We start from the raw sequence: 27,405 nt of genomic DNA, 5'->3' as shown, positions 1-27,405 counted from the left end.
AATTTTTTCATTTTATAATAGCTTAGTATTTGTTTTGACTTGTTGCTACTAAGGATTTATGATATTGTATCTTTAAATTTCAAAATACAATTTGTAGTGCTTTACTGTTAATTTTTTAAAAAGTAACTTCACGATAGATTTCAAAAATATAGGAAGTGGTGTAATAGACATCTCTGTGTCTGATGCCCAGATTTAGAAAATACTAGCATTTAACCATATTACATGATTACAATAAAAGTTTATTCTAAAATCTACCCTACATACAAGGATATAATGTAGATATACATTTTACAGAGAAATAATAAACGGATATGTCTGTTTCCACCTTCTGTCTCAGGAATGTAGTGGCATCTTTGAACCCTCCAGACCTCAGGACAGGAGGCTTTTTTCCTTAAAAACTTTTCCTTAAGTTTTTCCATTATTTTTCCTTAAGTTTTTCCACTTTTATGTTTTCCTTTTAATATACAATTTTACTGATTCCTGTTTTTGAGGTTTCTATGAATAAAACCATACTTCATACATGGTTCTTTTTGGGCTTGATATTTATTTATTTTTGTCCAACACTATGATTCTGAGATTTCATTTATGTTGACATACTTATCTGAGGTACATTTATTTTCACTGCTCTGTTCTAATTTCATTATATGAATATACTACAATTTACCGTTGTTGGGTGGACAATTGAGTTTCCTCTAGTTTTTGCTATTAAGAAAATGATGATGTAAATATTCTTGATTATGCTTTCTGGTAGATGTCTGCAAAAAGTTCCCTTGTTTATATACCTATAGCTAGAATTTTTGGCTCTTTGGATATATCCACTGTCAACTTTACCAGGTAATGGAAAAAATTTTCTTGCAAACAAGTTGTATATTAAGTCAAATAAAAACTCTTAAGAGGTCATACTCAATGGCAAAAACGATAACCATTTCTCCTAAGAACAGGAACAAGACAGAGATGCCCACTTTCACCACTCCTGTTTGACATAGTACTGGAAGTGCTAGCCATAGTGATCAGACAAGAAGAAGAAATAAAAGGCATCCAAATTGGAAAAGAAGAAGTAAAATTGTCATTATTCACAGATGACATGATATTGTACATAGAAAACCCTAAACACTCCATCAACAAACTACTAGAACTAATAAATGAATTCGGCAGGATACAAAATGAACACCCAGAAATCTATGGCTTTTTTATACACCAATACTGAACTCACAGAAAGAGAAACTAAATAAACAATCCCATTTATCATTGCCCCCCCAAATTAAGATGCATAGGAATAAATTTAACCAAGGAGGTAAGGGACCTGTACTCAGAAAATCACAGGATGTTGAAAAAAGAGATAGAGGAAGACATAAACAAATGGAAGAATATACTGTGTTCATGGATTGGTAGAATCAACATCATTAAAATGTCCATACTACCCAAAGCAATCTATAGATTCAATGCAATCCCCAGTAAAATACCAACGGTATACTTCGAAGACCTAGAACAAACTCCAAAAATTCATCTGGAATAATAAAAGACCCCGAATAGCTGCAGCAATCTTGAGAAAGAAGAACAAAGTTGGAGGGATCACCATACCAGATATTGAGCTATACTACAAAGCCACTGTTCTCAAAACTGCCTGGTACAAGAACAGACATATAGACCAATGGATCAGAATAGAGAACCCCAAAATCGACCCAAGCCATTATGCTAAACTAATATTTGACAAAGGAGGCAAGAGCATACAATGGAGTCAAGACAGTCTTTTCAGTAAATGGTGTTGGGAAAATTGGACAGATACATGCAAAAAAATGAACCTAGATCACCAACTTACACCATACACAAAAATAAACTAAAAATGGATAAAGGACTTAAACGTAAGACGGGAAACCATAAAAATCCTAGAAGAAGCCATAGGCAGCAAAATAGCAGAAATTTGTCATAGCAATATCTTTATAGATAACAGCTCCTAGGACAATGGAAACTAAGGAGAAAATAAGCAAATGGGACTATATCAAAATAAAAAGCTTTTGCACAGCGAAAGAAACCATCAACAAAACAACAAGAAAGCCCACTCCAATGCATGGGAGAACATATTTGCCAATGTTATCTCTGATAAAGGTTTAATCTCCAACATTTACAGGGAACTCGTACAACTTAACAAAAGGAAGATAATCCGATCAAAAAATGGGCAAAGGACCTAAATAGACACTTTTTGAAAGAAGACATACAGAAGGCCAAGAGACATATGAAAACATGCTCAGACTCACTAATTATCTGAGAGATGCAAAGCAAAACAATAATGAGGTACCACCTCACACCTGTCAGAATGGCTATCATCAACAAGTGACAAGTGCTGGAGAGGATGCGAAGAAAAAGGAACCCTTCTTCACTGCTGGTGGGAATGCAGAAACTGGTGCAGCCACTGTGGAAAACAGTATGGCGTTTCCTCAAAAAATTAAAAATGGAACTCCCATTTGACCCAGTGATCCCACTTCTAGGAATATATCCCAAGAAAACAGAAACACAAATCAGAAAGGATATATACACCCCTATGTTCATACCAGCACAAGTTAAACAGCTAAGATTTGGAAACAGCCTAAGTGCCCATCAGCAGAGGAGTGGATTGGAAAACTGTGGTACATCTACACAATGGAGTACTACGCTGCTATAAGAAAGAAGGAATTCTTACCATTTGCAACAGCATGGATGGAACTGGAGAGCATTATGCTAAGCGAAATAAGCCAGTCAGAGAAAAAGAAATATCACATTATCTCATTCATTTGTGGAATATAATGAACAACATAAACTGATGGACAAAAACAGATCCAGAGTCATAGACGCATCGAGCAGACTGTCCAACATATGAGGGAAGGCGGAGGGTGGGGGGAGTAAGAGATCAACCACAGAACTTGTATGCATGCATATGAGCATAACCAGTGGACACAGACAGGGGGAGCTGGGGGGTGGTGGCAACTGGGGAAAGGTCAATTTGGGGGGGGGGAGACTTATGTAATACTTTAAACAGTAAAGAATTTAAATAAAAAACAAAACAAATAGCAAAAACTTCAAGAGGATCAGGTTTGTGAGAGGAAGGAAAACAATACAATGAGGGTTTTTTCAGGTATGTTGAGTTTTAGCATCTCATTAGAAATGTTGAATAGGCATTTGAGATGTGTTTATATAGTTTTTACCTCCACACATTTTACCCCCCTGGGTTGACTCATTCAGGTGTCTCATTTTTCCCTTCTTGAGTAGTCTTTTAAGAATTACTATTGCCCTGGCTGAGTGGGTCAGTTGGTTGGAACATTGTCCTGTGCACTGAAAGGTTGCCGGTTCGATTTCCTGTCAGAGCTTATAGGGGATGCTTCTCTCTCTTTCCCTTTCCCTTCCTCTCTCTCTAACATTATTAAAACAAAACAAAACAAAAAAAATACATACCCTTGTGGATTAAACAAATTTTTAAAAAACTATCTCATCACACCATAAAAATTACTGAGTCATAATGGAAGATGTGTTCAGTTTTTATAATTTTTTTTTTGTGTGAGTGTTTTTATTGCTTTGAGTGGGGGGGGAAGAATAAGGGAGAGGGTAAGGGAGGAAGAGAGAGAGAGAGAGAGAGAGAGAGAGAGAGAGAGAGAGAGAGAGGGGGAAACATCCTGTATCTACCCTCACCAGGAATCGACCTCCCAACCTTTCAGTGCCTGGGACCACACTCCAACCACTGAGGCACACTGGCCAGGGCGATGTGTTCAGTTTTTATACCCTCAGTCTCAGGCTATCATATACAGCCTTTTCTTTTTTTAAAATATAGGCCCTGAACCACACTGCTACTAGTTTTCTGGTTATCAGGGATGGTACAAATAAAAAGTGTGAAGAGTGCTGTATTTTATTAGCAAACATGCATAAATCAATAAACACAGCATGCTTCTGGGGCCATTTTAGAACTGGAGCAAACAGCACTTCGTTTTGATAGTCCCTGACGATTTCACTGTATTTGTTGTAGCATAACTCTGTGATTGGTGTTCATATTGTTAATTCTAAATAACCTTTATATTTCTTTTGAAAAGGTGCAACAATACACATTTGAGAAGAATTGGTGAAACCTAAGCGATCTAGAATCATTTCTTGACTATTCCTGATAATAGAAATTTTAATATTTATCCTATCTAATAAAGACGGAATATGCAAATTGACCATCGCTTCATGACAAAGATGGCGGTGCCCACAGCCAATAAGGAGGGAATATGCAAATTGACACGACAAAGATGGCAGTGGCCAGGCTGGGATGCTTGTGTCATTGCCATGGCGACGATGCAGGCGTTCCGCCCTACCCTGACCGCTCTGGGCCTCTAGGCAGTGCACGAAGGCGTAAGGCAGCTCCAGGCCTGAGCGAAGGCAGAAGGTGGTGGCCAGAGCAAACGCCCGAGTCCTGGGTGCCAGCATCCAGGGGAAGGAAGGCCTAATGCATGAATCTTCGTGCATTGGACCTCTAGTAATAAAACTAGTCAAAGGAATTTGCTCCAAGCTGCTTTTACTTATTAACTAATCAAACAAATGATCTATTCATAATTTCTCAAAAGTCTACAGGAAAAAGAAACGAGGGATATAAATTTCTCTACTGACTGAATTGGATTTACTTGGAAATGGAAAGGAGATGTATCAAATAATTTAAATATCTCCCTGTGATCATTACTGTATTTATTATACTGTTAATAAATTCTAAAAAAAAATGAAAACATAGAAGTGGTTTTCATGCTTCCTTAGCAGGATGATTATTTAGGGGTTCTTTCTGCTGCAGGTGGCTGCCTGAAACTCGCTGCATTTGCTTCCGAAGTAGACAGGTTGGTGCTTTCCGGCCAGAGGGGAGGGAGACAGAGAGAATTGAAGGCCCAAAACTTCATCTAGAAACTACTAGTTTCTTTAGGATCTCTATTGTGGGGACTCTTTATTTCCACAGGATACTAGAAAGCACTGAAGTTCTTAGCTGATTTGAAAAGAACAATGTTTCTTGAGTAGTCTTTGAACAGTTATTTTGCTATTCGAAATTTAATTTAAAGCAGAGGTATAAAACATTTTTAGAAAGTAGAATTTGTAAAATTTAAAATTTTGAAATAGCTATACATTCATAGGAAATTGCAAAAATAGTAAGTAGAGATCCCTATTACCCTTCCTTCCCCCCCCCCCAGAGGTTATGTCATAATACACATGGTACAATATCAAACCAGAAATTGAAATTGACACATTTTGTGTGTGTGATTCTGTACCATTTAAACATATATGTAGGTTTGTGTAATCACCACAGCATTAAGAAACACATTCCATCCCCAAAGAGGTCTCCCTGTGCTACCACACACCTGCCTCCTGGGGCAGCCATTAATCTCTTTTCTAGCTCTATGGTTTTGTCATTTTGAGAGTGTTTTGTAAATAGAATCCTATATTATATGATCTCTTTTCACTCAGCCTGATTCTTTGAGATTCATCTAAATTCTGTGACTCAATAGTTCATTCTTTTTTATTGCTGAGTAGGACTCCATAATATGGACCTACCACAGTTTATTTAACCATTCAACAAAATAGTTGCTAAAATATATTTTAATTTATTTTAGAGAGGAAGGGAGAGGAAGAGAGATAGGAACATCAATAATCAGAGAGAATCATTGATTGGCTGCCTCCTGCATGCCACTCACTGGGGATCTAGCCCATAACCTGGGCATGTGCCCTGACCAGGAATTGAATTGTAACCTCCTGGTTCACAGGTTGACACTCAACCACTGAGCCATGCTGGGCAGGCCAACCATTTACCTTTGAAGGACATTTTGTATTTTCCAGTTTGGGGCTATCTATACTAATAAAAGGGTAATATGCTAATTAGACTGGGCATCTTCCAGACATCCTTCCAGACAAAGCCATGGTGGTGGGGCCAAGACAGAGGCAGTTAGGAGCAATCAGGCTGGCACGGGAGAGCAGTTAGGGGGATCAGGCTGGCAGGCAGGTGAGCGGTTAGGAGCCAGCGGTCCTGGATTGTGAAAGGGATGTCCCAGATTGGAGAGGGTGCAGGCCAGGCTGAGGGACACCGCCCCCGCACGTGAACGAATTTCATGCGACAGGCCACTAGTATTTTTATAATCATTTTTCTTTCACAGGGTAATTTTAAATGTATTCTAATAGCCCTGGCTGGGTGGCTCAGTTGGTTGGGCCATCCTCCCATACAACAAAAAGGCACCCAGGACCTGGGCTTCCCTCCGGCTGCCAGCCAGTACCCAGGACCTGGCTTCCCTTGCAGCTCCGACTTCGTCCAGAAGGTCGTCCGTTCTAATTAGCGTATTACACTTTTGTTATTATTGATATAATGTAACATAATTCTATATAATAAAAGGCTAATATGCAAATCGAACTGCAGAAAGACAGGTCGCTATGACGCACACTGACCACCAGGGGGCAGACGCTTAATGCAGGAGCTGTCCCCTGGTGGTCAGTGCGCTCCCATGGGGGAGAGCCACTCAGCCAGATGCCAGGCTCACAGCTGGGGAGTGCAGTGGTGGTGGTGGGACCCTCTCCGCTGCAATGCTAAGGACCCCTTGGGGGGATGTCTGCCAGCTTAGGCCCGTTCCCCTGGGTCCTGGACTGTGAGAGGGCGCAGGTGGGGCTGAGAGACCCCGCCCCCCAGTGCACGAATGTGGTGCACTGAGCTTCTAGTATAATATAAAGATCCAAGTTAATAAAATGGTTCAAGGACTAATCTGAGCATAAGAACATGACTAAGGACCTGATTCTTTCCATCTCTCAGTGCTGCCCCTGTGTCTGCTGGGTTGGCCTCTGAGGCTACTTCCTTCCTTATGGTCCTAAGATAGTGGTCATAATTCTGCTTGACAAATTCAAACCCACAGTTGCTCGGAAAAAAATGGATGTTTTCATCCAGGTGTCTTTTTTTTTTTTCATCAGCCAGGAAAACCTTTCCCAGAAGCTCCCAGCAAATTTAAGTCTCTTGTCTTACTGGCCAGAATTGTGTAAGATGTGTATTGCTAAACCACTCATTGGCAAAGGGAATGAAAATTGCCACAACTGACTTAGACCAGAGTGTTATAACCTCAGTGTTAGCATTTTTTTCTCATCTCTTTTTCAGAAGAAGCTCTTCCCACTTGCTTTGCTTTTTGGTTCTCTGCTCTAGTTCAGATAGGTAAGGTTTTCTAGATTACTCGGTTTCATATCATTGAGTTGCTGTTATTCAATACCTCAAATCTGCTAGTATTGTTGAAATCCTCTGTGTCATCTACTGTGTTAGATTCTAGGATTCAGCAGTGAATAAGAAACTTACAGTATCATTTGGAAATGTGCTTAACAGAAGAGCGTTTTGATAGAATTGTGCACTAAAGTTAATTTGTATTATGGTTTTAATACCATTGTTTATATCTTTGGTTTTATGAGAAAAATCTTGAGTTTCAAACTCAAGCTTATATTTAATTAATAAAAGAATCTTTTGGAATATTTCGAACACAGTCGTTCTTAAGTTGACCTTCCCTTTCTGTGTTATGTGGTCACATGCTTTATTATAGAAGTGCATGAGAGCCCTGGCCGTTGTGGCTTGGTTGGTTGAGTGTCATCCTGTGTACTGAAAAGTTGCCAGTTTGATTCCTTATCAGGGCACATGCCAGGGGTTGTGGGCTTCATCCCCATAGAGGCGTGCAAGAAGCGGTCAATCCATGTTTCTCGCTCACACTGATGTTTTTCTCTTTCTCCCTCTCTAAAAATCAATAAAAAATCTTTACAAACAAAAAAGAAGTGCCCTTACCGGTTTGGCTCAGTGGATAGAGCATCAGCCTGAGGACTGAAGGGTCCCAGGTTCGATTCCAGTCAAGGGCATATACCTTGTTTGCGAGCATATCCCCCATAGCGGGTGTGCAGGAGGCAGCAGCTGATCGATGTTTCTCTCTCATTGATGTTTCTAACTCTCTATCCCTCGCCCTTCCTCTCTGTAAAAAATCAATAAGATATTTTTTAAAAAAGAAAAGAAAAATGAAGTGCATGATAAATTAACCTAAATTAAAAACTATTCAAGTTACTTACATCTAAAACTGTACTATGTGTTTCTGAAGCATAATGTTTTAATTTTCCAGTTAATGTACCAAATATTTTAACAGTAATATCTTTAGTTTAAGAGCCAACTGAAATATTTGTAAAATACTATTTGGTAAATTGGTTCTTATTTATTTTTATTGATTGCTTTTTTTTTTTTTTTTAGAGAACAAGAGGAAGAGGGGGGAAAAGGAGAGAGGGAGCAGTTTGTTGTTCCACTTATTTATTTATTGATTCTTTTTTTTAATAAATCTTTATTGTTCAGATTATTATAGTTGTTCCTCTTTTTTCCCCCCATAGCTCCCCTCCACCCAGTTCCCACCCTACCCCATGCCCTCCCCTCCCCCACTGTCCTCGTCCATAGGTGTAAGATTTTTGTCCAGTCTCTTCCTGCACCCCCTTCCCCCTCGAGAATTGTCAGTCCTCTCCCTTTCTATGCCCCTGATTCTATTATATTCACCAATTTATTCTGTCATCAGATTTTTTATTCACTTGATATTTAGATTCACTTGTTGATAGATATGTATTTGTTGTTCATAATTTTTATCTTTACCTTTTTCTTCCTCTTCTTAGAGCAGCGGTTCTCGACCTGTGGGTCGCAACCCCTTTGGGGGTCGAACGACCCTTTCACAGGGGTTGCCTAAGACCATCGGAAAACACATATTTCCGATGGTCTTAGGAACTGAGACACCACTCCTCTATCCATCTCCAGGCGGGTCCGCCCACATGCAGATACGCCCACATACGAGTACCCAGTGTGAAGACATCATCACGCCAACCCCATCACATACACCCCGTACAAATACAGGTGTATGTGACAGGGTTGGCGCCATAATGTACTTATGCAGACCAGTCACACATGTGTAGAGAGCAGCTACTGTGTAGAGAGCAGCTACTGTGTAGAAAGCAGCTGCTGTGTTGAAAGCAGCAGTATTGGAGGTAAAACGACACTTCATGAATTATAATTACTGGGTAAATGTAAAATCATGTACTGTAAAATCATCAACTACTGCAAAAAAAAATATCTGTACCATGGGAACTTAATCTGGATGCTGATTGGTCTTTTTATATTCAGCTGTGGTTGATGTGAATACTGCCCCCTTGTGATAGTAACATGTATGTAAAAAAACAACACAGAGAATGGTAAATCATAGGAAACTTTAATGAACTGTATTGACTGAACTATGCCATGTATCATCTTTTGTATTATTAAAGCTATTGTTATATATTATTTTCATTAGCAAACCATCCCATGACAATGGATCATGTAGAGAAGAATGTTAAGAATAGAAAATATAGTGAGGATTTTTTACGGTATGGTTTTACCTCAATAATTACAGCAGGAATTGAGAAACCGCAATGTGTTATTTGTTGTGAAGTTCTATCAGCTGAATCTATGAAGCCGAACAAACTAAAACACCATTTTGATAGCAAGTATCCGAGCTTTGCCGGCAAGGATACCAACTATTTTAGAAGCAAAGCTGATGGACTCAAGAAGGCCAGACTTGACACTGGTGGCAAGTACCACAAACAAAACATAGTAGCCGTTGAAGCTTCATATTTGGTGGCACTCAGAATCGCCAGAGCTATGAAACCTCACACCATTGCTGAGGATTTACTGTTGCCAGCGGCCAAGGACATTGGTCGAGTTATGAACGGAGACGAATTTGTTACGAAATTGAGTGCAATTTCCTTATCTAACAACACTGTCCACAGAAGAATAGATGACATATCTGCTGATGTTCTTGATCAGGTAATCTAGGAAATTAAATGTACTCCACTTACAATATTTAGTATCCGGCTTGATGGATCTACAGATGTTGCAAACTGTTCACAGTTACTGGTTTATGTGAGGTATATTAATGATGGTGACTTTAAAGATTAGTTTCTTTTTTGCAAACCTCTTGAAACGACAACTACTGCATGTGATGTATTTGACACAGTTGGTTAATTTCTGAAAGAGCATAAGATCTCTTGGGAAAAGGTTTGTGGTGTTTGCATAGATAGTGCTCCAGCTATGCTAGGATGTCGATCTGGATTTCAACATTTGGTACTGAATGAGTCACCAAAAGTCATTGGAACTCACTGTATGATTCATCAGCAAATATTAGCAACTAAGACGCTGCCACAAGAGTTACAAAGTCACTAATTATCCGAGAGATGCAAATCAAAACGACAATGCGATACCATCTCACACCTATCAGAATGGCTATCATCAACAAATCAACAAACGACAAGTGTTGGCGAGGATGCAGAGAAAAAGGAACCCTCGTGCACTGCTGGTGGGAATGCAGACTGGTGCAGCCACTGTGGAGAACAGTATGGAGTTTCCTCAAAAAACTGAAAATGGAACTCCCATTTGACCCAGTAATCCCACTCCTAGGAATATATCCTAAGAAACCAGAAACACCAATCAGAAAGGATATATGCACCCCTATGTTCATAGCAGCACAATTTACAATAGCTAAGATTTGGAAACAGCCTAGGTGCCTGTCAGCAGATGACTGGATCAGAAAACTATGGTACATCTACACAATTGAATACTATGCTGCCATAAAAAAGAAGGAATTACTACCATTTGTAGGCACCTGGATGGAATTAGAGAACATTATGCTAAGCGAAATAAGCCAGTCAATGAAAGAAAAATACCACATGATCTCACTCATTTGGGGATAATGAAAAACATTATAAACTGATGAACCAAAAGATAGTTACAGAGGCAGTAAAGCATCAAACAGACTGTCTAATTACAGCGGTAAGGTTAGGGAGAGGTGGGGGAAATAAGAGATCAACTGAAGGACTTGTATGCATGCATATAAGAGTAACCAACGGATGCAAAACATTGGGGGGTGAGGGCATGTATGGGAGTGGGGTGGGGGGGGCAATGGTAAGATATGTACACATATACCTTAATAAAAATTTGAAAAAAAAAAAAGAAGTAATGAAAAAGTCATAAGTTCTGTCAATTTTGTAAAGGCAAGCACTTTAAACAGTCGACTGTTTTTGCAACTGTGCAATGAGTTGGATGCGCCGAACAATGCTCTGCTATTGCACACTGAAGTGAGATGGTTGTCGAGAGGAAAAGTTTTAAAACGTGATTTTTGAGTTTCGTGATGAACTCAAAACGTTTTTTAATCAGAAAGCAAGACCGCAGTTTGAAGCACTTTTCAGCGATAAAAGTGAACTGCAGAAAATAGCTTACTTGGTTGCCATCTTTGCCATCTTGAATGAGTTAAATTTATCGCTGCAAGGACCAAATGCAACATGCCTCAATTTGTCTGAAAAGATCCGATCATTGCAAATGAAAGTTCAGCTTTGGCAAAAGAAATTGGATGAAAATAAAATTTACATGTTGCCTACCTTATCTGCTTTCTTTGAGGAATATGACATTGAACCAGACAAAAGGATTACGATGATAATTTCTGTGAAAGAACACTTGCACATGTTTGCAGACAAAATTTCATCATACTTTCCAAATCCACTGGACACCCCATTTGCCCTTGCCAGAAGCCCATTCACAGTCAAAGCTGAAGATGTTCCTGAGACAGCAGAGGAGTTCATTGAACTTACTAACAGCGATGCAGCGAGAACTGATTTCTCTACAATGCCAGTTACAAAATTCTGGATCAAGTGTTTGCAGTCATATCCTGTTCTGTCTGAGACTGTGTTGCGCCTTCTTCCATTTCCAACAACATATCTTTGTGAAACAGGGTTTTTCAGCTTGTTGGTTATCAAGTCTAAATACAGAAGTAGACTTGTTGTGGAAGATGATCTTCGTTGTGCTCTTGCAAAGACTGCCCTGAGAATTTCTGATCTGGTGAGAAAGAAGCAATCTTAACACAAAATTTCATTTATTTGTAATTAGAAATAAATATTTCACAATATACAATTACATATTGTTTTTGTGATTAATCACTATGCTTTAATTATGTTCAATTTGTAACAATGAAAATACATCCTGCATATCAGATATTTACATTACGATTCGTAACAGTAGCAAAATTACAGTTATGAAGTAGCAATAAAAATAATTTTATGGTTGGGGGTCACCAAAACATGAGGAACTGTATTAAAGGATCATGGCATTAGGAAGGTTGAGAACACTGTCTTAGAGAATACCCTTTAGCATTTCATATAATCCTGGTTTGGTGGTGATAAACTCCTTTAGCTTTTTCTTAATCTGTGAAGCTCTTTATTTGACCTTCAACTCTAAATGATAGCTTTGCTTCGTAGAGTAATCTTGCTATTCATCACTTTGTATATTTCTTGCCACTCCCTTTTGGCCTGCATAGTTTCTGTTGAGAAATCAGCTAACAGTCATATGGGTACTCCCTTGTAGGTAACTACCTGTTTTTCTCTTACTGCTTTTAATATTCTCTCTTTGTCTTTGCCCTTGGCATTTTAATTATGATGTGTCTTGGTGTGGTCCTCTTTAGATTCCTCTTGTTTGGGGTTCTGTGCGCTTCCTGGACTTGTAAGTCTATTTCTTTCACCAGGTGGGGCAAGTTTTCTGTCATTATTTCTTCAAATAGGTTTTCAATATCTTGTTCTCTCTCTTGTTCTGGCACCCCCATAATTCGGATGTTGGTACGCTTGACGTTGTCCCAGAGGCTCCTTACACTATCTTCATATTTTTGGATTCTTTTTTTCTTTTTGCTCTTCCGGTTGGGTGTTTTTTGCTTCTTTGTTTTTCAAATCTTTGACTTGATTCTTGCGATCCTCTAGTCTGCTTTTGGATCTCTGTATATTATTCTTTATTTCAGTCAGTGTATGCTTAATTTCTAATTGGACCTTTTTCATATCCTTGAGTGTCTCACTAAATTTCTCAGGTTTCTAGAAAATTCTTGAAAAACCTTATAACTGTGGTTTTGAACTCTATATCCAGTATTTTGCTTTCATCCATTTCTTTTGTGACTTGTTTCTTTGTCTCCGCATTTTGGTTGCGTCCCTGAGTTTGTTTCTTTGTACTGCAGCCGTGGGCAAACTACGGCCCACGGGCCGAATCCGGCCCATTCGGCTGTTCTATCCGGCCCGCGGAGCCGAAAGAGAGGAGGGTTCGCTTGCTCTCCCCTCCGCTCCTTTACTTTGAATTTATATTAGTTCACACAAACACTCCATCCATGCTTTTGTTCCGGCCCTCTGGTCCAGTTTAAGAACCCATTGTGGCCCTCGAGTCAAAAAGTTTGCCCACCCCTGATGTACTGGGTAGCTGCTAAGTCTCCTTGAGTTGATAGAGTGGCCTTGTGTGGTTGGTGTCCTATTTCCCAGTGGCTCAGCCTCTCCAGTCACTTAGGTGGACGCTCTTGATGCACCCCTTTGTGGGCTGTTTGCACAGTCTTGTTGTAGGTAACCCTTGATTGCTGTTGCTATCACTGGGAGGAATTGACCTCCAGGCTGTGTCTACACTGGAAGATCTGTTGCACAGGAGGCACCCTTATGGGGCAGGACTTGCTTCAGTGGGGCTTTGGTGTTCACTGAATCTGCCCCTTGAGTGGTCTCACTCTGACCACTGGCTACACTGGCTCTGGAATTTCCAAGGAGGTGCAAGGTCAGCCACTGTCTGGGGCCGCCCAGCAGGAGCTACAGAGACATCTGCAGATTCCTCCTCTTTGTTTGGGGTTTGGAAGTGCCCAGGCGAGGCCCAGCTGTGAACCAAGGCCACTGCTGCTGCCAGGCCTTGGGCCTTCTTCTTTTTTTTTTTTTTTTTTAATATATTTTATTGATATTTTACAGAGAGGAAGGGAGAGGGATATAGAGTGAGAAACATCAATGAGAGAGAAACATCAATCAGCTGCCTCCTGCACACCTCCTACTGGGGATGTGCCCACAACCAAGGTACATGCCCTTGACTGGAATCAAACCTGTGACCCTTCAGTCCGCAGGCCGACACTCTATCCACTGAGCCAAACCAGTTAGGGCCTTGGGCCTTCTTTTGGAAGCTCCGGGGCTCTCTGACCCAGCTGCAGTTTGATAAGTTTTAGGCGAAAGGACAGGCCATTCATATTCAAAAGCCAATGCGCACAGTTTGGGTGGGGTTGTAAATTGGGTGGGGCGGGGGTTCTCTGGGAATCACCAGGGCGGAGCAACCAGCAATGGCTGCCAGTCAGCCCTGAACTGAAGAAGTCCCCGGGTCTCCGCGTCCTGTGCCCCCATGCAGTAACAATGATCGCTATGTGCACCTCTAAGAGTAAGCTGCCCTCGCGTTCCTGTCCTGATGCCAGACAGTCCAGTTTCTCCCCGTATGTGCCTGGGTCCCCCAGAGTCTTGCCCGGAACTGGAGTTCAGAGCAAGCGGGAGCTTGTATCTCCCTCCTGGTTAAAAGAGCAGCACATCCAGGTGCCAGCACTTTCTGCGCCTCCGCACCTCTAACCAGTCTCACTGTGCTTTCTTCACCTCTCTAGTTGTGGAACTTCCACTCAGCCAGCTTTCCCACGGTTCTGAGTGGTAGTTGTTCTGCTGTTTAGTTGTGGTTTTGATGTGGTTGTGAGAGGCAGCAAGTATAGGTGATTACCTATGCCTCCATCTTGGTTCTCCCCCTTATTGATTGATTCTTGTATGTGCCCTGATCTGGGATTGAACCCACAACCTTGGCGTATCAGGACAATGCTAACCAATGGAGCTAGCTGGCTGGGGCCAGTTTTTGTTTTTTTTTAAAATGGTTCTATGAATGCGGCTGTAGTGTTTACAGCAGTATTTGTACAGTAAGTGTGGGGTGCTTTTTATGGGTGCTAAGAGAAGGAAAATGAAGATGAGGCAGAAGGGATTTGGAGTGGTGGAAGGAAAAAATATATAGTTAAGATTGCTGATTTTGTGAATACTAAGAACTATTTTTTGACATCTAGTACAAAATCAAAAATCATCTTAAAGTTTGTCTTAGACTTAGTCTATTTATCAAAAGCATATTTATGCTATTCTTTTGTATAAAGTGCATCTTGTTAATAGAGAAGTTAATGGGTGATGTTGTAACACTCCAGAGCCAAAGATAGCTATACTCTTTACAATTGATATTTGTCACGGATGGGCTCTTTAAAGCACCCTGGTTAGTGATTTTTAAGTCACCTTAGTGGTTTTAGATTTAACCACTTTAATAATTTTGAGAACCAAAAGGATGTGTACATTTTTATGGCAAAAGAAGATATTTTGTAAAGGCAATGTGGGTTAAAATGAACTTTCCCCATTTGTTTGGAGATGCTTACTGAGTAAAAATTCTAATGTTAGCTTAGTATTACAAAATATTAGACTATATATCTAGAAAGTTTGATTTTCATGAATTCTGAATCATTAAGAAGCTCTGATGTGTTTTTAAAAGAATTACCTTTTCCTTAATGTGTTTCCTAGAACTTACAGGCTTGAAATTTTAGACATTAAATCTTCGATGAAAATTGTATTACTTACAACTTGCTTAGTGTTCCGTCTTGACTGGATCTCTTAGGGTTGTTGAAGATAAGTTCATCATGCTGAAAGCTTGTGGTAAATTACCTTGAAAGTTAAGTGATTAAAGGTTTGGGGGACATTTTGCCCGTGTAAATCCCATTTCTGCACATGTGCGTGTTTATACCTTGGGTTATAGGACTGTAGCACTGTACTGCGAAGTAGGGAAAGCTTTTCTTCATTCACAGAATTTCTGGTTTGCAAAAAGGGATTTGCAGATCTGTATCTTCTGTGAAGCACACTCTGTCCTTTTGATTGCCTTTATTTACCTCTTAGTAAAGAAGTCCAATGTGACTTAGCTGGTCTGAAACAGCCCTTAGGAAAGATTTTCTGAAGTTTATGTTTTGTCATATATTTGTGCATGTAAGAGAATGGAGGGAGGATAGATGATTCAGGATCTTGGACTTTGAAGACAGTATATTTTCCTTTATTATACACTTTTTAGCCTAAAGCTTGAAACTTTTTTTTTTCACACTAAGGAAACTGTGTTGTAATAAATAGTGCTATAATAAACAGTGATTGGTAAGTGGTTTGCATGTTCATTTTACTTACTATTGGATCCATTGGAAATATCTGGTGGAATTAGAATCAGTCCATATATTTTTAAACATAGTCACTTTAATGGACTGTTTTAACCTTTATGAGAAAAGGTTAATCTGTTCCACTTTCTTTTTCCACACACACCCTTAGGGAAGAATGGAGTTGTTAGCAAAGAATGAGTTTGGAGGAAAATCTATGCCATTTCTAAAATGGAAACACAATGTATGTATTTATTTTTAGTATAAGGGAAAATTTTAAGACTGACTGTCTTAGAAAAAAAATTTTTTTAAACCTTAACACCAAGTTTCCATTCCTGCCCTGCATCATTTTTCTGAGTGATGTTGGAGTCTTACCCAGAGAAATGTTACGGACCTGGTTAAGTTGTAGCTAACTAGTGCATTGAGAAGACTGTTAAGGCCCCTGAACGCAGGCAAAGCATTCCTGATTGCTTTCCTAGGGAGTCTGCCCATGGGAAAGATTTGCACAGCTCTGCGGCAGCCTGCCTGCTGAGAGGCAACGCTTGACTGTAAGAAAGGCTGCTATCTGATATGGAGACCAGTTCCGATTGCCCATTTACTAGTACATGAATTTAGTCATTATTGTCAAGACTACTTACCAAACCTCAGTGTGACATACATGATACTTCTAAATGGACTGGAAGACAAGGGCATTTTGACCTTGCAATGGGGCATAGGTAATGTTCATACAGCTTAAACTTTTCACTTTTTAAATATGAAACAATACTTGCTGTTTGAAGTTTTAGTTAAAAGACACATTTGAAGGAACCTATTTTTAAGACCTCTAAGGAAATAGCACACCTATCTTTAACATTTTTGTTTCCAGTGTTTAGATTTATGAATATTGTCTCTTCATGCAGGAGTGCACTAATGCAGGAAGGTAGTCATGTAGTTGAAACCTATCCCATGATTAGACCAACCTGTGCAATTAATTCTTGACCCTCACAATTCCTAATATTCTAGGTGGAAATTTGACCAAAATGAAAAAAAGTGCTTACTAAAACTTTGTGATAAAGAGTGAAAATAGGGCCCTGGCTGGTAGCTCAGTGGTTAGAGCATAGGCCTATGGGATCAAAGGGCAACCAAGTACCTTGGTTGCAGGTTCCCCAGCCCCGGTAGGGGTGCGTTCAAGAGGCAACCAATCCATGTGTCTCTCTCTTTCTTCCCCTCCTCCCTCCCTTCCACCCTCTCTAGAAATCAATAGAAAAAATATCCTTGGGTGAGGATTAAAAGAAAAAAAGTGGAAAAATAGGGGTACTAGCTGAGTGTTCAAATATATTTTGCCTAGGGAGGAATCTGAATGTTGTAGAATTATAAATATTGGTGCTGCTTCTAGCTGTTTCTGTTTTTTCGATTTGAGATTATTCTTTTTCCAAAGGCCTGAGCCACTTCAGAAATTTTACATGTGAGTAATTTTTTCCATAGAACTATTACCTTTTTTGTTTTAAATACTCATGGTTTTTTAAAATCCTCACTCAAGGATATATTTTTATTGATTTTAGAGGGGGAGGGAGAAAATGAGAAACATTGATGTGAGAGAAGCATTTATCAGTTGCCTCCTGTTCTTGCCCCACCAGGGATCGAACCCGAGACCTTTTGGTATACCGAACAATGCTCCAACCACCCGGCCAGGGCCTATTTAAATATAAAAATACTCAAAATGGGACACTTCTTTGGGTAGAGGTTGGGAAATGGTAAAGTGATAAGTTTCTAAAATACGGTAGAACTTTTCATTGAATTTACATAGAAAGTATATAGTTTTATACATGATGAATTTTTAGTATTATTTCTATGTGTGTTCTTTTGACAAAAGTTTTTTCAGTCTGAAATAAGTTCTTCTTTCCTAAACAGATTTATGAAAATATGCATCAGTTTAATACTGTCTTGGAATTCATGAGATGGAAGCATAGGTCAAAGCTGCTTGGAGAAAATTGGAAGCACAGTTTTATCTCTAGTACATCTCTGAGGTAAGAAAAAGACTTTTAAGAAAATAATTAGAATAATGTGAAACATCATTTTTAACAATTGAAAATAGTTCTAAATCACTGCTATACCTTTAACTTATTTAGTTTCTTTAATCTACTACTCAAAAGATAAAATCTAAACTCCCAACCATGGCACCTTCCTTATGAATCATAAGTAGTTGTAATATATTCTTCTCTCCTAATAATGGTGAACCTCTTCAGGAATAAAAAATATTTATTACTAATAACACTTTCTTTAACTGTAGAAAATAAGCATTAAATTATGTATATTTTTATATATATATATATAAATATATATATATATTCCTGCTAAAGATGACTAAGCAGAGTTCAAAATAGAAGATTATGTAAAAATGAATGTTTTCTGAAACATTCACACATTTAAATTTTAGGATAAAATTATCTTAGAATAATAGATCTTTGGAGATAGAATTTATTTCATTTAAAGAAGTAAGGAACATGGATAGGGGAAAGAAATCATTCTAAAACAATATGTACAGAGAAATCATATTCATCATTTTCAAATTCATTTTGAGCCTCAAATTATCAGGTAAGGTTTGAATTCTTCAGGGATCTACATTTTAAAAAATAGACAAGACATACACTTTTAAAAAAATCCTCAGCTGAGGATAATTTTCCATTGATTTTTAGAGAGCGAAGAAAGAAGTGAGGTAGCGAGGAGGGGGAGAGAGAAAGAGAGAGGAAACATCAATGTGAAAGAGACACATTGATTGGTTGCCTCCCACACTCACCCTGACGGGGGCCAGGGACCAAGCCTGCAACCAAGGAATGTGCCCTTGACTGGGAATCGAATCTGAGACCCTTCGGCCTGACACTCTAACCACTGAGCAAACTGGCCAGGGCTAAGGATATGCTTTTATTGATTTTGAGAAAACAGAGAGAGCACCGATTTGTTGTTCCAACTGAGCTACCTAGCCAGGGCCTCAAATAATATGTTTAGAGATGAGTATGCAAACAGTTCATTCTAGGGCAGTTTGGAAAGTGCTATATGAAATTGGAAAGTGTAGTGGCATCACCTAGAAAGGCTCTACCAAAGTTAGAGGAGAAACTGGGGCCGGAGGCGGGGTGGGCGGCGACGGGGAGGCTGCAAGAAGGAAGTGGCGTTTGAGTAGAATCTTGACCATTGAGTAGAGGATTTCTGGGTGGCAAGGGAATTTCATGCACAGAGCCCAACATAAGCAGGGGAAATTTGAAATGTGTGGAATATATAAAAGACAGAAGAAAACATTTTGTTGAATTCATTATATAAGAGATGATTTGAGGTACAAGGCTGGAAAGATGTTGATTGTGAAGAACTTTGAATGCCATGGTTGGGAGTTTAGATTTTATCTTTTGAGTAGTTGGCCATCTTTGAAAATTTTTAACAGGTGTTTTGGATTGTGGATTATAATCATATTTTGTCAAAATTAATCTGGCAGTGATATGAATGATAGTTTGGAAGGGGGAAGATGACAAAAGCAGAGAGATGATTATGATACTCTTAATTGTTTTAAGCAAAAAATAATGAGGCTCTTGATTAAGATAGGAATCAACATACCTAAAATTATGAAAATCTGTAGCATTGGTTATTGAACAGATGTTTAATTTTCTTCTTGTCTACCCTTACATGTACGATGCGCTTTAGCCAATGAGTTAAAATTGTTTTATATTTTCTCTCCTTTCTATTCATGTTATTTTTTTTTCCTGGCATGCTTTTCCTCTTTTTCTCACCTGTGGAAGACCTATCTATCAACTTTTAAAAATCCATCTCAGTGCAATTCATCCCTAAGGTTCCTTCTGATCTCAATTCCTTTGACTCTAAGAATATGTTCCTCCTAATTTAAGGCACTTATTTTTATTCTACAAGATACTACTTTTTTTTTTGTCCCTGTTAAACTGTAACAAAGTCAGAAAGACAAAATCAGAAAAAAAAGAACATGGTCCCATCCTCTGTTTTATAGTCATAAAAATAAAGTGTGTGTCATATCAATAAAGTGTGTGTATATATATGTGTGTGTAATATGAGTAATGATAACCTACATTGCCAGATAAAAGTGATGAATGCCAAAAGAGTAAATCATTACTTTCTAGTCAGGGTTCTATAGCTCTGAGAAGTACAAGTAGAAATCAGAGGGGTTGTTTGAGCTGGGCTTTGAAAAATCAGTAGAATTTGGATAGGTAAAGAAAGAATTAAAAGATGTTTCTGGCCCTAACCGGTTTGGCTCAGTGGATAGAGCGTCGGCCTGCGGACTGAAGGGTCCCAAGTTCGATTCCGGTCAAGGGCATGTACCTTGGTTTCGGGCACATCCCCAGTGGGGAGTGTGCAGGAGGCAGCTGATTGAAGTTTCTCTCTCATTGATGTTTCTAGCTCTCTCTCCCTCTCCCTTCCTCTCTGTAAAACATCAATAAAATATATTTAAAAAATAAAAAGATGTTTCTGGAAAAGCTGATTAATAGAAAACGAATACTTCTGTAGTCATGTGGTGGAGGTCTTGGTAAGGGTAGGAAGTGTGACTTAGAGAAAATTACATTTTGGGCAATTTACTGTAACAGTGAGGTATGAACATACATCATTAGGGATGTGGAGTGAGGCATCGGGGAGCTCAGATAGTTGTAGCAGTAGACAGACGTGAGATAATCCGAATTTAACCAGAGTGGTAATCTATACATATATAAAAGCCCAGTGACTGCAATGGCAGAACGACCAGAAAGAGCAGTGGCTATGGTGCGCACTGCGGCAGCCAACCAGTCTGATCATCCCCCTACCCCCTGGCCAGCCCCTGATCGGCCACCAACCACCCACTGCCCCTCCCCCTGGCTGGCCCGGCCCAATGGGCCCCCATCGGTGCGGGCCAGCCGGACCCCACCCATACACGAATTCGTGCACTGGGCCTCTAGTAGTGGAAATAAAAAAAAAAAGACTAAATGGAGTAGATATTGTGAAAGCTGAAGAAACACTGATTTGTGACTCGATGTTGGGAAGAGGTGATTATGTTCATATTTTTATCTTGATAGTAGGGATAGTGCTGATCATCATTAATAGCAAACATAAGTAATTCTTACATACAACAAATGTTTTTATACATGATTTTTCAAGCTTTAGCGTATTGAAAGGGAGTAGTATGAAAAATACAAGTATTGTCTCTTATAGAAGAAGAGCATGTTATAGAAAAATACTCTTCTGTTCATATTTATCTCTTTTGCTATAGTTTTAAATGCTATGTAAGAGTCAGTGAAATTAAGAATGTTTAAAGTATTTCTACAGGTATAATTCTGACACTTAATGAAGGACGGTATTATCTTGTTTTTATAGAGTTACTGGTAAATGAATACAGCCTGTGGAGAAATTTATTAAACAAAATGTGATAGTTCCACATTAACAAGTAAGCGTAGTATGGTATTGTCCTTAGAGAAATACCTTATAGTGAGGTAATAAGTTACCTCAGATAAAACTAGCTAGTTTTGATGCTTTTGTTTTTTTCAACTCAACTCATGATTTAGGACTTTGCAATATTTAGAAAAAATCTAAAACTGTATATTGAAAATAAAGTAGTCACTGTTTGTTCCCTAATTGTATATTGTGTAAAACCAGAACACATTACATTGTAGAGGAAAGAAAGCATTCACGTTAAGAAAACATTGGGCTTTGAACTATTATCAATTTATTTCCTCTCTAAATAAATTCAGTTAAATTCTCTGCCTGGATGGAGTGGCTCAGTTGTTGAGCATCAACCTATGAAGCAGGAGGTTCCAGTTCGATTCCTGCTCAGGGCACATGCCCGGTTGCAGGCTTGATGCCCAGTAGGGGGCGTGCAGGAGGCAGCCAATCAATGTTTCTCACATTGATGTTTCTCTCTCTCCCTCTCCCTTCCTCTCTCTAAAATCAATATAAACATATATTTTTTAAATCAAATTAAGCCCTAACCGGTTTCTCAGTGTTTAGAGCATCAGTCCACAGACTGAAGGGTTTGGGGTTCAATCCGGCCAAGGGCACATACCTTGGTTGCAGGTTTGATCCCAGCCTAGTCTGGGAGCGTGTGAGAAGCAACCAATACATGTGTCTCTCTCTGTCTCTCCCCTCCCTTCCACTCTCTCTAAAAATCAATGGAAAAAATATCCTCAAGTGAGGATATTTTTAAATCCTGTTACAATCTCAAATTAATATTTGTATTATATTATCAACATAGATATACATTTAAAGGTTTTTGTTTTTTGGGTATTTTTTTTTTTAATTGGTCTTAGAGAGGAAAGGAGAGGGAGAGAGAGAGAAAGAAACATCAATGATGAGAGAGAATCATTGATTGGCTGCCTCCTGCACACCCCACACTGGGGATCGAGCCCACAACCTGGACATCTGCCCTTGACCAGAATCAAACCCAGGACCCTTCAGTCTGCAGGCTGACGCTCTATCCACTGAGCAAAACTGGCCAGGGCCACAGATGAATTTTTTTAAAAAGTTCATAGCTACATATTTATTTTTATAACTTCCATTGATAGTAACATTTTTTATTTAAGGTAGTGACAGTATGTTCCCTTTGTTTTTCTCTCTGTTTTGAACTGTGGTTTAAAAACTAGAGTTAATCAGACTTTCAGTTTATGGCAGTAAAATTACTGTCTTTGTTCTTTATAAGGTCCCTCATTTATTTATCTTATCTCTTTTATTCTTGATCTCTGCTCCCATTTTCTCTCTTCCTGCCAGAGCAAACGTCTCTAATTTGTATGCGATATACCTTTGAATGAATATATCCTTGTAGGACATATAGTGTTGTTGGGGTGTGTATATGTGTGTAGTTGATTTAATTAGGTTTTTGCTACAAATGTCCTGCACTTTTTTCTGGTTTTCTTCAACAGTGGAAGGATAAGATGTCTCCATGTGGTTTTGTGTACATGTTCATTGCTTCGGACTTACGTTTAGTATTCCTTATGTGTAGCACCACATGCTGCTTGCTGCTTTAAGAGGCAACACACTCTTGTCAAAAGCGTGGACACTGGAGCCAAGCTGCTTCCGTTTGAGCCCTGACTGCATCACTTCTCAGTTGGGGATTCTTTTGAAAGTAGAGCCTGAGATAAGGACTATGGCTGAGTAGTTTATTTGGGAGGTAATCCAATGAAGCAGAAATGAGAGAATAGGAAAAATGAGACAGAGAGCGTAAATTTACATCAAGTGTGTTAATGAACTAGTTATCATTGGGCAACTGGGATTCCATCACCCTGGGGATCCTCGAAATGCACTTCAGTATTGTCCCACCAAAGGACAGGGAGCTGAGGGTTGCTCCTTGAGCTTTAACATGGGCACTCATGTGGTTGTGCCTCAGTGTTACAAAAACCCTTGGGCTCACAATGCTCCCCAGGTGCTGCCGGGCAGTACACAGAAGTGCAGCATGGCTGTAATGAGACGGCAGCTGTGCTGAGGAGGTGTGTTCAGAGTGCCCCGCATGCCTGCTTGGTCCACACCTTTTACTACTTAGATCACCGCATGTCCCATTAAGTCTGCTCTGTCAGTGACCCTTCAAAGTGGTGCTGGTTATAATTGCTAGAAGAAATCTCTAAGACAGGAGGTTAGTGGGACAAGCGGTAGTACCCATTACTGCTTTTAGTCCTGGACCATAGTAGTTGTTCTCCATAAGACGCTCTGTAAACCTGGTGATAATGGAGCTGGCAATAGGATGTGCTGTAACGGGGTGGTAGGGAGGAGACAAGCCCACATTTGAAGTAAGTGTCTGTTCTGCACCCACATGTGTCAGTTGGCCTTCTACACAAGCAGTCATTCGGTCACCTTCATCAGAAGGAGCCTGTGCTTCCTGCCGGGGCATCACCATCGCGGTCGAGTACTTCTGGAAGCTGGGGAACCGCAACATCACCGTGTTCGTCCCGCAGTGGAGGACCAGGCGTGACCCCAACGTCACGGAGCAGCACTTCCTGACGCAGCTGCAGGAGCTGGGCACCCTGTCCCTGACCCCCGCCCGGATGGTCTTCGGGGAGCGGATCGCTTCCCACGACGACAGGTTCCTGCTACACTTAGCGGACAAAACTGGTGGCATCATCGTAACAAATGACAACTTCAGAGAGTTTGTAACTGAGTTGGTGTCTTGGAGAGAAATCATTACAAAAAGGCTGCTCCAGTACACCTTCATGGGGGACATATTCATGGTTCCCAACGACCCTCTGGGAAGGAGTGTACCTTGATTAGAAGAGTTTCTTTAGAAGGAAGTCTTCCTTAGGGACCTGCAGTCCCTGCTCCCCTCCCTGCCAGCCATGGGCAGGTTCGACCCCAGCTTTCGGGTCCCCAGCACCCAAGCCGCCGGCACCAGCCACCAGCCCCCCGCCCGGGTCCAGGACCACCCACCTGGCCACTGGCTACCCCAGCAGCCCCGCTTTCCCCCGGGGCCCGGCCTGCCCGGCCTCCCGCCCAGCATGCCCCTGCCTGCCCAGCGGTCCTTGGCTGAGACCAGCGAGCTGAGGGAGGCCCTGCTGAAGATCTTCCCCGACTCGGAGCAGAGGCTGAAGATCGACCAGATCCTGGTGGCTCACCCCTACGTGAAGGACCTGAATGCACTGTCGGCCATGGTGCTGGACTGAGCGTGGGCCGCACACTGTGAAGAGGCGGTAGGAGCCGCTGTGCGGACTGGAGAGGAGCGGACCCGATTTGTGTATAAAGCCTGTGTTTTCAAGCCAGCTCTTTTCTATATAACGATGCTGCTATCAGAGTGCCGTTTCCTGTCGGAGGAGAGTCCTTCTTTGCCTGCTCAGACTGTTTCCTAGCAGTGACTCGAGTGTATTGACATTTTTATATTTTTTAAACTATTTTCCTTAAAGCTGAGAATATTGACAAATGAATATGATTAACCTTTCTAAATAAAACAAAACAAACAAAAAAAGAAGGAGCCTGTGCTGTTGGCCTGTGTAAAGCCTTCCTCTGGCACTGCTCCACTCATGGCCCTGTTGGTCAAGCTTTGAGGTGGCTAAGGTCCACCGATCAGTTATCCCATCTGTAGCTGAGATGTCGTGAAATGCCGCCTCTGTGGTTGGTGGGCATTAGCATAAGATATAAAGATTGGCACTTTGTGCATCTACATGGCTGTTCTCCAGCTTTCTTGTCTCTTTATAGTTGTTCCTTCTGTCTCCCTAATCAGTTAGCACAGTGGTAGGCAAACTCATTAGTCAACAGAGCCAAATATCAACAGTACAACGATTGAAATTTCTTTTGAGAGCCAAATTTTTTAAACTTAAACTTCTTCTAACGCCACTTCTTCAAAATAGACTCGCCCAGGCCATCGTATCTTGTGGAAGAGCCACACTCAAGGGTCCAAAGAGCCACATGTGGCTCGCGAGCCGCAGTTTGCCGACCACGGAGTTAGCATACCCCACTGAGAGAATTTTCTCCTCACTGTTGTCTCAGAGCCATCATGTAGGGCTGGAGAGCAGTACACTCACCTGTGACTTGAATCTGATAACCAGGCCCCAGGTTTTTCTGTTTTGTCATTGGTACCAAGGACCTCACATAGAGCCATTGGTGTGAGCAGAGTGAAGACAGGAAAGTGATACAGATCAGTGACATGAGGCTCTAGCTCAGTGGTTCTCAACCTTTCTAATGCCACGACCCTTTAATACAGTTCCTCATGTTGTGGTGACCCCCAACCATAAAATTATTTTCGTTGCTACTTCATAACTGTAATTTTGCTACTGTCGCGACCCACAGGTTGAAAACCGCTGCTGTAGAGCCTAAGACCATCGGAAAACACAGATATTTACATTACGATTCATAACAGCAGCAAAATTACAGTTATGAAGTAGCAACGAAAATAATTTTATGGTTGGGGGTCACCACAACATGAGCAACTGTATTAAAGGGTCGCGGCATTAGAAAGGTTGAGAACCACTGCTAGTAGCCTCTTGTTGTTTCCTGTCCCCCTCTGCACCTGCCTAGGTCCTGCTACAAATACACTGTTTCCACTGTACACCTGACCTTGTGACTTGGTGGATCGTGATGGGTAGCCGTAGTCACAAAACCTTTGATGTTCCATGGTTGGGTTCTTTACTAGGGCCCAGTATCATGCAAGGGGCTATACTTTTCATACAGTGTTATAGAAGGCATGTCCTTCCATCAGAAAATCTAGAGGTCTGTGTTGCAATAACCTCTTTGGGACTTGTCAGAGAATCTACACAGCATCTCTGTCTGCCCCAGGTACCTCCAGTCCCTTGGAGTTGGGGAATCAGAGCAGCAGGGCAGCTTGTACTGGAGCTCTGCATGCTGGGGGCCTCTGCTCTCCGTTCTAATCAACACCGCAGCCTTCTGATTCAGCCAGTCTCATCCTTTAAAAACATTTTAGCCCTAGCCGGTTTGGCTCAGTGGATAGAGCATCAGCCCGCAGATTAAAGGGTCCTAGGTTTGATTCTGGTCAAGGGCACGTACCTTGATTACAGGTTCCCCAGCCCTGGTTGGGGTGCATACAGGAGGCAACCAATCGATGTGTCTCCCTCACATGATGTTTCTATCTCTTCCTATCCCTTCCACTCTCTGAAAATCAATAGAAAAATATCCTCAGGTGAGGATTAACAACAACAACAAAAAAGTTTTAAATGTTTTGGCCCTGGGCGGGTAGCTCAGTTGGTTGGAACATCATCCTGGTATGCCAAGGTTGGGGGTTTGATCCCTGGTCAGATGTGAGAATCAGTGAATGAATGTGTGACTGGGTAGGACAACAAGTCTATGTTTTTTTCTCTCTCTCAAATCAATGAAGTTTAAAACAGCATTTAAATCTTTTTAAATGTATCAGTCATCTTTCATTAGGTGTGAATTCTCAGTTAGTGTGTGAAAGGATTCAGCAAGGTTGAGTTCCACAAGGAAGGGTGCAGGGCCCAGAAGGTCATGGTGGGAATGCAGAGTGCACCCTTCCTGCGGGGCCCTCTTCAGGGATTCCGTGGAGCCATTTGTGTTTGAGTTCCTTGTATGAAAAGCAGTAAAGTATGTCAGCTGCCAGCACCACAGAAACCCCAGAAATGCTCCATTTCTTCACATTGACATACTTGTGGTGAGACTGGTAGTAACCTGGAATGCTCAGATAGTGCCTCTGGAGGTGCGATCTCACATCAGCATCCAGTTTGACAGCTCCTTCATTTTGACATCCATGCGTTTCTTCTCCTTCACTGGCATGACTGATGCCATCTGGGTGTCCGCTGTCACCCACTGACTGTTAGTTCTGCTTAAATTGAAGCCACCTGTTCTGATGTTACCTTAGCTTTTGCTGCAGTTGCTGAGTTCCCTTTAAATGAATTGTGTATTTTTACCACCACTCCTGGGGATTTGGGGATCCCTAAGCACTTACTTTGTTCTGACTGGAGACATCTATTGTTGCAGGTGAAGGGTGCCT

The 27,405-nt window shown here is 40.7% G+C and overlaps 2 protein-coding genes across 3 annotated transcripts in view; both read left to right on the top strand.

The window, feature by feature from the left end:
• Window positions 1-27,405, top strand: part of BMPR1A (bone morphogenetic protein receptor type 1A) — a 239,620-nt gene that overhangs the window by 116,940 nt on the left and 95,275 nt on the right. For both annotated transcript variants that reach the window (XM_080642691.1, XM_080642690.1), the window contains exon 2: window positions 17,901-18,016. The gene's annotated coding sequence lies outside the window, so the exon portion shown is untranslated. The remainder of the gene's footprint in view (window positions 1-17,900; window positions 18,017-27,405) is intronic.
• Window positions 9,713-24,613, top strand: LOC308233526 (NEDD4-binding protein 1-like; the record flags this gene model as incomplete). The annotated part of the gene is given in 5 exon segments (XM_080640567.1): window positions 9,713-9,814; window positions 17,901-18,016; window positions 23,779-24,217; window positions 24,221-24,236; window positions 24,288-24,613. Coding segments are annotated over 5 exon segments (999 nt in total).

This window comes from Plecotus auritus (genome assembly GCF_963455305.1).
Source record: "Plecotus auritus genome assembly, chromosome: 9".
Taxonomy (NCBI): domain Eukaryota; kingdom Metazoa; phylum Chordata; class Mammalia; order Chiroptera; family Vespertilionidae; genus Plecotus; species Plecotus auritus.
Note: the sequence above shows the minus strand (reverse complement) of the source record. Positions and strands in the feature narration are given on the sequence as shown.